This window comes from Montipora foliosa, chromosome 4 (assembly GCF_036669935.1).
Source record: "Montipora foliosa isolate CH-2021 chromosome 4, ASM3666993v2, whole genome shotgun sequence".
Classification (NCBI taxonomy): domain Eukaryota; kingdom Metazoa; phylum Cnidaria; class Anthozoa; order Scleractinia; family Acroporidae; genus Montipora; species Montipora foliosa.
The window spans coordinates 2,128,313-2,138,312 of NC_090872.1; the positions used below are offsets into that span (position 1 = coordinate 2,128,313).

Sequence of the window (10,000 nt, forward strand, 5' to 3'; positions counted from 1 at the left end):
AAAAAAAAAAACGCGTCACAGACGAGAGGAAAGATTGAAGGACCTGTTGACACCTTCTAAATTTAGCCATAAAATAAATAAATAAATAGCCAAAAATTCATTGAATAGATCTAACGGAGCAAGGAACATTAACACGACACCTGTGCCGAAAGCAACCTTTCCAGTTGGTCACCACAGCGATGAAATGAATTCGTTGTCACACAACTCACCTGTCTAACAGCTCTCTCGGATTCCCCAACCCATTTGCTAAATAGCTCGGGACCCTTTACGGCCAAGAAGTTAAGCCCACTCTCGGTGGCCAGGGCTCTCGCTATTAGAGTTTTGCTGCAACCTGGTGGGCCGTACATTAGAATTCCCTTGGGAGGGCGGATACCCAGCCTCTGAAATGCCTGCCGGGAAAGAAAACCAAGTAATCTATGGACAAGGAGAAGTTTAGAAAAATGGTCCGATAGGAAGGAGGAAAATAATGTAGATAAAGGAAAGGGGAAAGAACATGAAAGTAAGTTTACTACATTGCCATTTCTCACCTGTGGGTGTTTCAGTGGCCATTCCACTGCTTGTTTTAGCTTTTTCTTGATAACAGCGTTTCCTCCGATGTCTTCCCAACGAACCTGTCACAGAAAATCACAAAATTACTCAGCAATACAGAAAGCCTCGATTTTGCACTGTCCCCCTTATGCCCGCGATCTCAATGCCAACAGACTGTCGAGCTCTTGTGCTCTTTGAGTCAGTTGGGCTAAAAAAGGTATATATACACCATTTCCAAGCTAACTTCAACCTGTTCTGAATAGAACCGAATTTTTTGTAATAGTAATTAGTTTCGCTTTCAAATGAATCTCAACTAATTTTCATAAGAAAGACTTCGCAGTCAGTGGCTGGTCAATCGCGAGTTCGTTCTGTATCCTGTAAGAAGTCAGGGTTCGATGGAAAATACATAGAAGCCATGTATATCGCAAAAGATGGCTTTCACAGTTTATTATATTCTGTTTTAGTTCCTTCAGTTGTTCGTTGGGGGAATGGGGATGGCGCAGTGGTGAGAACATTCCCATCCCACCAATGTGGCCCAGGTTCGATTCCCGGAGTCCCAGCGAATTTGGACCCCCCCGGGGACTAAATCTTCGCGCTTTTGTACCCCCATATCCCCCATACTACAGCTTATTTATTTAACTGTTTATCGATACAGAGTTAGATTATGAATCGGGGAAACTTGAGGAAAAGACTTACATCAGTTAATTGGTTGCTTAAAAGTATTCGCGGCGGCATTTCGCGTATAAGTATATAGATACGAATTTTAATTAACTCCTTTCTGACAGAAGCTTAAATAACGCACTTGGAATTCATAGAATTGTCGTGTTATCTTTTTAATAAGGAAAAAAAAGCAAAGTCAGACTTAAGCTCCAGTTTAAGTTGTTGAAAGCACGCGTTGTGGCTTTTTGGTAAAGCGTTGCTTTTTCTTCCATTTGATAGTTTGAATGGGCGCCGCTTCCACAAAGATCATGCCACTTTTTGAAGAAACAGCTCTTGGTTGGAAGACGCGTTCTTAGAAGTTTACTTGATCACAAGGCTCCAGAAGATTTTCATTAATCACTGAGATTATTACAGCAAACACAGTGAATGACTAAGGCCCAAATTTGGTGGAAGATACTGCGGGTTTACACAGAAAATACAAAATTTAATTTTGGCCTCGAATTTATTGTACGGGTCGAACATTTTATTCTATGCAAGAGTTGTCATAACACAAGAGTTATCTATTCGCATGCAGTAGATTCATAACACAAAGGAAATGATTGCATGTATATGCTATCTTAAATTCGAGATGAAATAAAACTTTCCTTTGTTTTTGAGTAATTCCACCTCTATGGCATTGTTTCCTTTGCCTGCATCAGTGCTTTTGATTGTTTCAATAACAATGGAATTAATTGGGCTGAAGTGACAGTTTGCCCATGCGTAGAGACGTGAAACTCTCACTTTAACCCACCTTTGGAACGTCAATGGCGACTTCTCGCATAGCACTGGGCCGCACTTGTGTGAAAGCGGCCATGATGTCTTCACGAGTAACCAAAAGGCGCTCTTTCAAGCTCTCTTGCCCAGCAACATCAGCAGGAGGTGCTGTAACCTTGCTCTCTCTTAAGCAGCGTTTGAAAGACAGGAGTCCTGCTTCTTTACACACAGCGGCAAGATCTGCTCCCACATAGCCATGCGCGATATCAGCAAAGCTTTAATAGCAAGGAAAGGGTTAACTCATTTTTTCACAAGGACCTTTCTATAGCCCAAATTTCAAAAAACTGAGAGTATCTTACGAACCCTTAATTTTGGTTATTATTTTTTTAAAGTAGATGTAGCCTAAATAATGACAAAGTAAAGGTAAAACTAGAGGATGAATCATTCAAAATATGTGACAAGCAGATACCACATCACAGCAAACAATAATCAATATGATAGCTTTCCTGGTTATGTCAGTATTGAATTACAAGTGTTGAACTATAAAATTTCTCACGAACGTCTTAGGCTTAGATCACCTAAACGAATGAGAAACTTCCTCCACGGATAATAACCAGGCGTTCACAACAAAAAAGATTGGACATCCGCCATTTTATTCAAATGCTCAGACGAGGGGAACCTGGAACGAGCGCTTTAATTGGCCAGACGTAGCAAAGCTTCTTGAGCTTATGCTGCGTTTCGTTTCCACACGACGCAAGCGAACGCATGCAAGCATAAGTGCAAACACAAGAAAAAGGAAAAATCTTGATCCTTATGCTTGCATCAAGCCCGTTTTCACGCTGAAATAAGCGCTCTTATTCTTGCGTTTGTGCTTGCGTCACTAGTGAATACCAGGCTTTAAAGATTGATTTTCGCGCGAAATCAGACCTTTCCAGCACATCACAGGTTTTGTATGAGAGATTATTACCCATAGGATTGAGAGAGGTCACTCGTGCAAGCGAAATTTTGTATTTAAACACGAAGACGCACTATACAAAAGGGGACGCTTCACGTACTGCTTTTGTTCGAATTCATTCAATTCACGACTGATTAATCATCCAAGATGGTGATCAACAAACAGCAACATAGAGACGAAAGCCCTAAAAGATATTTCTAGCGCGAAAAAAAAAAAAGAACGACAGATAACATTTTATGACATACAGGAGGTTTTCACGTGACGTCATCACCGTCATGTTGGTGGACAAAAACAAAAGATCTTTCATTTGCTTCTTTTGTTCGTCCACCAGAAGTCGTACATTTCTCTATGGTTATTGGTATCTCTAGAGGTTGGTTGAAAACGTCCTATTACGGACACATTGCCATAAGGGGTTTTTTTACTGAACAAACTATCAAAGAGCTCCCGGCTGCGTCCATGTTTGATTGATAAATCATGGGCATGTACCTAAGACACCACGCTTTTTATAGTGCGTCTTCGTGTTTAACAACTAAAAATAGCTTGATCTGTGAAAACGCCGTTACATAGACATAGTATTGGAGTTGTAGCCTCCTGATTATGGTCTCCTTGTAAGTTGTTCCTTTTTATCCAGTTCTTAAAGCGGTTTTCAATTGAGTGTTGAAAGTAATTAGCGAATTGCTTTGGTTTTGCATTATTTCACTCAGTGATTGGTTCAAAGTTCTCGCGCCACTTTTTTAACCAATCAGAAGTAAAACCAAAACCAATCGTGGCTCGCGCGTGCACATTTTCCTGCGCTTTGTGTCGGCTACGTGTAAATACTTCGAGTTTTGATTGGTGTACTGGATTGTCTCCGTCCTTATTGATTGGTCAAAGTAATTACTTTGGTTTTGGTTTTAGGATACTCAATTGAATCTCGCTGTATGCCATTATTACCTTCTGAAGTCCTCTGTTGTGAGACCATGTGGCACAGTTCTCAGAAGTGTTCTCAGAATATCTTCACGATCACGCGCATTTGGAATTCCAATTTCAATTTCTCGGTCCAGTCTCCCTGGTCTGCGCAGGGCTGGGTCCAAGGCATCAGGACGATTGGTAGCTGCCAATACAAGCACGTGACCAGAAGAGGAATTCTGTGAAATAAAGTACAGTAAAGTAACCATATTTGACGTCGATAACTCGTAACAGTAATGAATTCCACTGACAAACCTGAGGTCGACGGTACGCTCATTTTACTTCCCCCTCTCCGTCAGTGCTCCGTTTTTTGGCCAAAAAAAAATCAATTTTTATTTATCTTTGATTAACTAAACACTAAGGATGCAACACGCGTGTAGGCGGCTAAATTAATATGCCGCGCGGGAATTTTTTAAACTCGTGTTTTGCATATATAATAAGCCGCGTTTACGGGCTGAAATTATAAGGTACTGACTCAGTGATGTTATTTTTCCCTAGATCCAACCCTCTGATATTCAATCAGTCAGTTTGGAACGCAAGCAATGGCGGACCGTGACATCCAAAACTTACATTCAAAGTAAACAGCCTTTGGATAAAAATCAATGCTCAAAATCTAGCCAGTCAAGTGTTAAGCAATCACACTTTCAGTATATGAAGAAAAAAGGAAGTGGTTTTTAAGGGTATTAAAAGCTAGTTAAGCTACAAAGAAAGGAGAAATGCCGAAACAAGGATGTGAAATACGGGAATCGAACTCGGGATCTTTTGCACCAAGGACGCGCACTGACCGACTGAGCAATCCTTGCTCCAACACGGATAAAATTTCAAACGTAATTCAGTGAGGTACACTTGGTTTAAAAGTCTCTGTAGTACAGTTCGGAAGTACAATAATACTAATAAAGTATTCTCGTTTGTCTCACAATGTGGTCACTTGTGATGTAGATCGACTTGGTTACTCGTCACCTTTTAGGCAGGATGCTCCGATGTGATTGGTTGGTTTTCAGTAGCTGTGATTGGTGCATTTCGATCCTCGCTGTTTCGGTGTGTTGTTCCTTCGGCGGTCCGCTGTCGTGCTTCCGGAATTTCTATTCCACTATCCCGGTTGATGTTGTTAGGGTGAAGTCTTATGTGAATCGCCTCTTTGACCCTGCGTGTGTACCAATGAGGATCACGATCAATAAACTTTACTTCGTTCCAAAGCAGGTTGTAGTATGCAGTAGCAGTATGCAGTCGAAAGGTCGCGATCTACATCACAAGTGACCACATCGTGAGACAAACGAGAACACTTTATTATTATTGTACGACAGTACGGAAGTACTTTTTAAGATAATCTGAGGGCTTACAGCCCCATTTTCTTGATTGAACTCAACACTGAATTCAATACTCTTTGCGCTCTTCTTATCCCTCCAACCCCTAAACAACTTTCTTTTTTCTTCCAGTTTTCTCGCACTCTAATTTTTCCACAAACCCACTAATCCCCTCTTATAATCTCTCTTTATCAATAATACCCCTTTCAATTTTTTTTTCTGGAATTTCGTTAAAACTTTTCTCCCTTATCATTAAGCTGTCAACCTTGCTGTTATGAATGTAATTCTTAACAATTGCGTAGAGAAAACTGAAATATTCACGATTTCAACGGGGTTTGAACCCGTGACTTCGCGATGCCGGTGCAACGCTCTAACAAACTGAGCTGTGAAGCCACTGACGTTGGGAGCTGGTCATTTGTCGGTTCAAATGTTCCTGTGATGAATGAATCGACGAACGAAATGATATATGAAGTGGATCATTATATTGAACTTCAGATATGAAATCAAGTGAAGCTTTGATCCTCGCAGTTATATGAACGCAATTCTTAGCAATTGCGTAGAGAAGCCTGAAGAATTGCTAAGAATTGCGTTCATAACTGCGAGGATCATAGCTTCACTTGATTTCATATCGGATTCCGCAGTTCAATACATGATCCATTTCATGTCTTATTTCGTTTTCTCCCTTGCGTCTTAAAATTTCACATTCTTGTTCTGTTCTTCCAGCCCACACTCGACCCAATCAGTTGCCTGCCCACCCCTTTGTGCTCAATACCACTTACGTCAAAAAAAGCACGTCATTAAATGCAGGACAGATTTTGATATCCAACAGGAAGTGTCCCTTTACGTCTTAGAATTTGCTACCCATTTTCAACAATAAGGTAAGCGAGGTGTGGTGAGGGTACATGCAGCTGTTTATCTTAACTTGAGGAATGGAGTTTGAGCGACACTTTGTGACGTTGTCTGTATTCCGAGTCAGGAGTGATGTTGGCGTTGAAGTTGGGGAGGAGAGCAAGGGGACACTTCGTGCCGCTTATTGAAATCCTCGTGCATCTCTGGACATAGAGCGAGTTTCAATCGAGTGTCGTAAAACCAAAACCAAAGTAATTACTTTCGCCAATCAAAAAGAACGGAGACAATCCTGTAAACCAATCGAAACTCGATTGAAGTAATTACACGTAGCCGACACAAAGCGCGGGAAAATGTGCACGCGGAGCCACGATTGGTTTTGGTTTCAAGTGTGATTGGTTGAAAAAGTGGCGAGAGAACTTTGAACCAATCGCTGAGTGAAGTAATCGTAAACCAAAGTAATTCGCTACTTACTTTCGACACTCAATTGAAAACCGCTCTATTCCTTAACCTCATCATTTCTATCTCCAAAATATCTCACTCACAGCTGTTTTAGCACCATCCATAAGAGTCAACAGAGTAGCCACAACTCTCTTCTCAAACTCATTTTGCACTTTGTCTCGTTTGGGACACAAAGCATCCAGTTCATCGATGAACACTATACTTGGAGCTCTTTCATGAGCCTCGTGAAAGATGTCCCTCAAACGAGCCTCAGTCTCACCAAAGTACCTAGCAAGACAATAGGATATAACATCTCTCACTGTATACGATTGGCCAATCAAGCAAGCAAACTCAAAGATGAGGCCCACTAAATTCAAAAAGTCGATCACAGCTTATCTTACTATCATCATTTTCTATCAAGCACTTATGTCCCGAAATGCATCTAATTAGACGCATGCCCTATTTTGACCCATGTCCAATATACACCAACTGGAGCAACTAGTGAATACAGGGCCACTTCGGCAGCAGTATTACTAAAGTGGCTCCGTGGCTCCACAGTCGTGTTAGCGTTTAAAAGAACGAGGAAGGTGTGTTTTTCAGTGGCTCCGCGGCTCCACAGTCGTCCTAACTGCGGAGCCACGGCGCCACTGCAGCTAAACCCCTTCAAAAATGGCCCTGCAGACTGTAGTTTTGCCCTCAAACTGATACAGTCCGTCAAACGATCAATACGGGCTGAACGGATCATGAAAATCTCACGTTCCGATGGATCGTATTAAACCGGTTGACGGTCCGTTCGGTTTGAACAGGCCGTAAATTAGGGATTCGGTACTAACAATAAGGAGCACCATTTGGGGAGTAATGTATGTTAGCACCTCTTGCGAACTCGTACCCTACATTGAACTAGAAAAAAAAAAACAAGGAGCTTTATCTTACATTTCAGTTACTCATTGAAGTACCATATATAGGTTTTTAGGATGGAATGCCCTGCTTCAAAAGCTTCAATAAGTACAAAACTTTCTCACCATTGTTTGCTAATGCAAGTGCAATATCCATTCAGCCCAGACAAGGGCAACATATTGCAACATAACGTCTAGTCGCTGTTTCAAGTTACTATTGCTTTTTTAACAAAATGGTTTATAATATTTCTTTGAGTGTAAAGCCACACAAACCTGCTTAGAACGTCTGGGCCATTGATACATATAAAGTAGGCACCAGACTCGCTTGCCACGGCTTGTGCAATCAATGTTTTCCCTGTTCCTGGTGGTCCATAAAGCAAAACACCCCGTGGCAGCGGAATACCTGTGGAATTAAGTTTCCGCCACAGATTTATTAAGTGGTACTATGATCAAAAAATCACTTCCTTTTTTTCTTCAGATTTTTAAAGTGTGTTTGGTTAACACCTGCCTGGCAAAATTTTGATTGAGCTTCGATTTTTACCCAAAGGCTGTTTACTTTGAGTGAAAGTTTGGTATTTCACGGTTCGCCATTAGTCACGTTCTAAACTGACCGACTGGACCTAAGAGGGTTGGATCTGGGCAAAAATTAAGACGTCATTCACTCATTAGCTTAAGTATGCAAAACACGAGTTTAAAAATCTGAAAGCCTGAAATTCCCGTGCTGCATATTAATTCGGTCGCATACACACGCATTGCACTCTTAAACTAGCGAGTCTTTGACGTCATTTTCTCCTCGATCGACAATGCTTATGCAAAATTTGGGCTGATAAACAAAGAGCATTATGGTATTTTCTAAAGTCGCCTATAGCGGACCATTAAATACGAAAATTCCAGTTAAAATAAGCAAGTGTCTTTTTGAAAGTAAGCCTTAAAACTTGGGTCACCTAGTGTTTAGTTAACATAGTCTTAAAATCCAAAGGGAAAAAAGTGGATTTTTTAATCATAGTACCATTTTATTCAACAAATTTTATGGCTTCTGTAAGTTTTATGCTTTTTCAGCAATTAGCCAAATGCAACAGTAAATTGTGATTTCTATAATAATTTGTAACTACGAACTGATTGGCCCATTTATATCAAGAAATGCACCTAAAGGCCATTTCCGAGTTCATATCTGCCTCCTCGTCAAAGTGAGTTTAAGTGCAAAGTTTTCGTTATGAAAATCAGCTTTCATTCATATTTAAGTAGAACTAATAACCATCACAAAAACTTCGCACTTAGACTCACTTTGAAGAAGAGGCTGACATGAACTTGGAAATGGCTTTAGTTATTAGATGCCCGCTTATTTTGACATCCAACATGAAGGGACACTTAGTGACGCTTGTTGAAATCCATGTGCATCTAATTTTGGGCATTTCTGGACATATCTGTCTGGAATTTATAAAAAAAAAAGATAGATCTTTGAAAATTTTGTTATGACATCCATTAATGAAGGAAATAAATGATCCTTGCACTCATCTGGACAATTTAAGCAATTGTCGCTTTTTTTGGACACCTGAAAAATTAAAGTGGCTCTTGAATTTGAACCCATGACCTCTGCAACACCAGTGCAATGCTCTAACAAGTGAGCTATGAAGCCACTCAGTTGGGAGCAGGTAAATTTGCTGGGCTCATGTGTTACAATAATTATTATCCAATCAGACCTAATACCTTACCATAACTTGTAAACATGTCTGGGTGTTTCAAGGGAAGCTCTATCATTTCACGGACCAATTTGACTTGTTCCTGAAGCCCTCCAATCAAATCAAAAGTCACTTTTCTCCTTGACACATTCTTACTCTGTTTTGTTCCTTGTGCATGAATGATCAACTGAGTCTCTTCCGGTGATATGTAGAATAACACTGTTGTGCTACTGCTTTTATTCTGATACCACAAGTCCAAACAGTTTTGTGATTGATACTCTTCGCTCAGCTGAATGGCACAGTTATGTTGAGTTCTGTTTATTTTCTGTCCCGGAATTGGCTCCTTAGTTGTGCCATTACTGAGTTCATTGTCATCCTTGCTAATATGTGAAACAGATGACGGGATTTTGTTGCCACTTAAATCAACATCTTTCGCACAGATCTGAACAGAGTTTGTTGAACCAGATGCACTGTCAAGTTCTAAAGCTGCCAAACTGTTCGAGAGCTCAGTTGTAGTGCTGTCATCAGTTGATACCTTATCCTCTTCTGAGGATGCTAATTCAGGAGTTAAATGATGGGATCCCTTTACTGAAGTGACCAGAAGTTGCCGTGATTTACCAAGGAAATTAACTTCTACTTTGTGCATTGGAAAAACAAATTGGTTTCCTGTAAAAAAAAGTTTTTTCTTCATAACCAGCAATAATTATTAATGTTCTGATAAATGAGGCATTGCTTATCTATACTGTGAGCAGTCTCTCTTTTGCTCTAAAATCATTGAAACGAACACGTACGTTGAACTTTCAAAATTGCTGAAGCTGCGGGTCGCTTATCACGATTTCTCCCTCGTGACTAGTAAAAACTGGGGACATAAAGCTCACCATCAGTGTAACTGATTTATTAGTGCTCAAAGGTTTTACAAAGCATGGTGAAATGCATGTGTGTAAAGTAGTCATTAAACTCATTGACACAGATGAGCATGGGGAAGGTGCG

At 40.5% G+C, this 10,000-nt stretch overlaps 2 protein-coding genes across 5 annotated transcripts in view; one reads left to right on the plus strand and one right to left on the minus strand.

Moving 5' to 3' along the window:
- The window catches only part of LOC137999520 (uncharacterized), a 14,332-nt gene extending 12,498 nt beyond the window's left edge, over positions 1-1,834 (plus strand). Inside the window, exon 9 of the mRNA XM_068845302.1 lies at positions 1,468-1,834. Coding sequence (XP_068701403.1) covers positions 1,468-1,472 — 5 coding nt within the window. The 3' untranslated portion in view covers positions 1,473-1,834. The remainder of the gene's footprint in view (positions 1-1,467) is intronic.
- The window catches only part of LOC137999518 (ATPase family gene 2 protein homolog A-like), a 20,686-nt gene that overhangs the window by 900 nt on the left and 9,786 nt on the right, over positions 1-10,000 (minus strand). For all 4 annotated transcript variants that reach the window (XM_068845297.1, XM_068845298.1, XM_068845300.1 and 1 more), the window contains 7 exons: positions 9,044-9,676; positions 7,605-7,734; positions 6,540-6,723; positions 3,830-4,023; positions 1,979-2,216; positions 528-611; positions 210-389 (listed from right to left, as the gene is read on the minus strand). In XM_068845297.1, the coding sequence (XP_068701398.1) occupies positions 210-389; positions 528-611; positions 1,979-2,216; positions 3,830-4,023; positions 6,540-6,723; positions 7,605-7,734; positions 9,044-9,676 (1,643 nt within the window). The remainder of the gene's footprint in view (positions 1-209; positions 390-527; positions 612-1,978; positions 2,217-3,829; positions 4,024-6,539; positions 6,724-7,604; positions 7,735-9,043; positions 9,677-10,000) is intronic.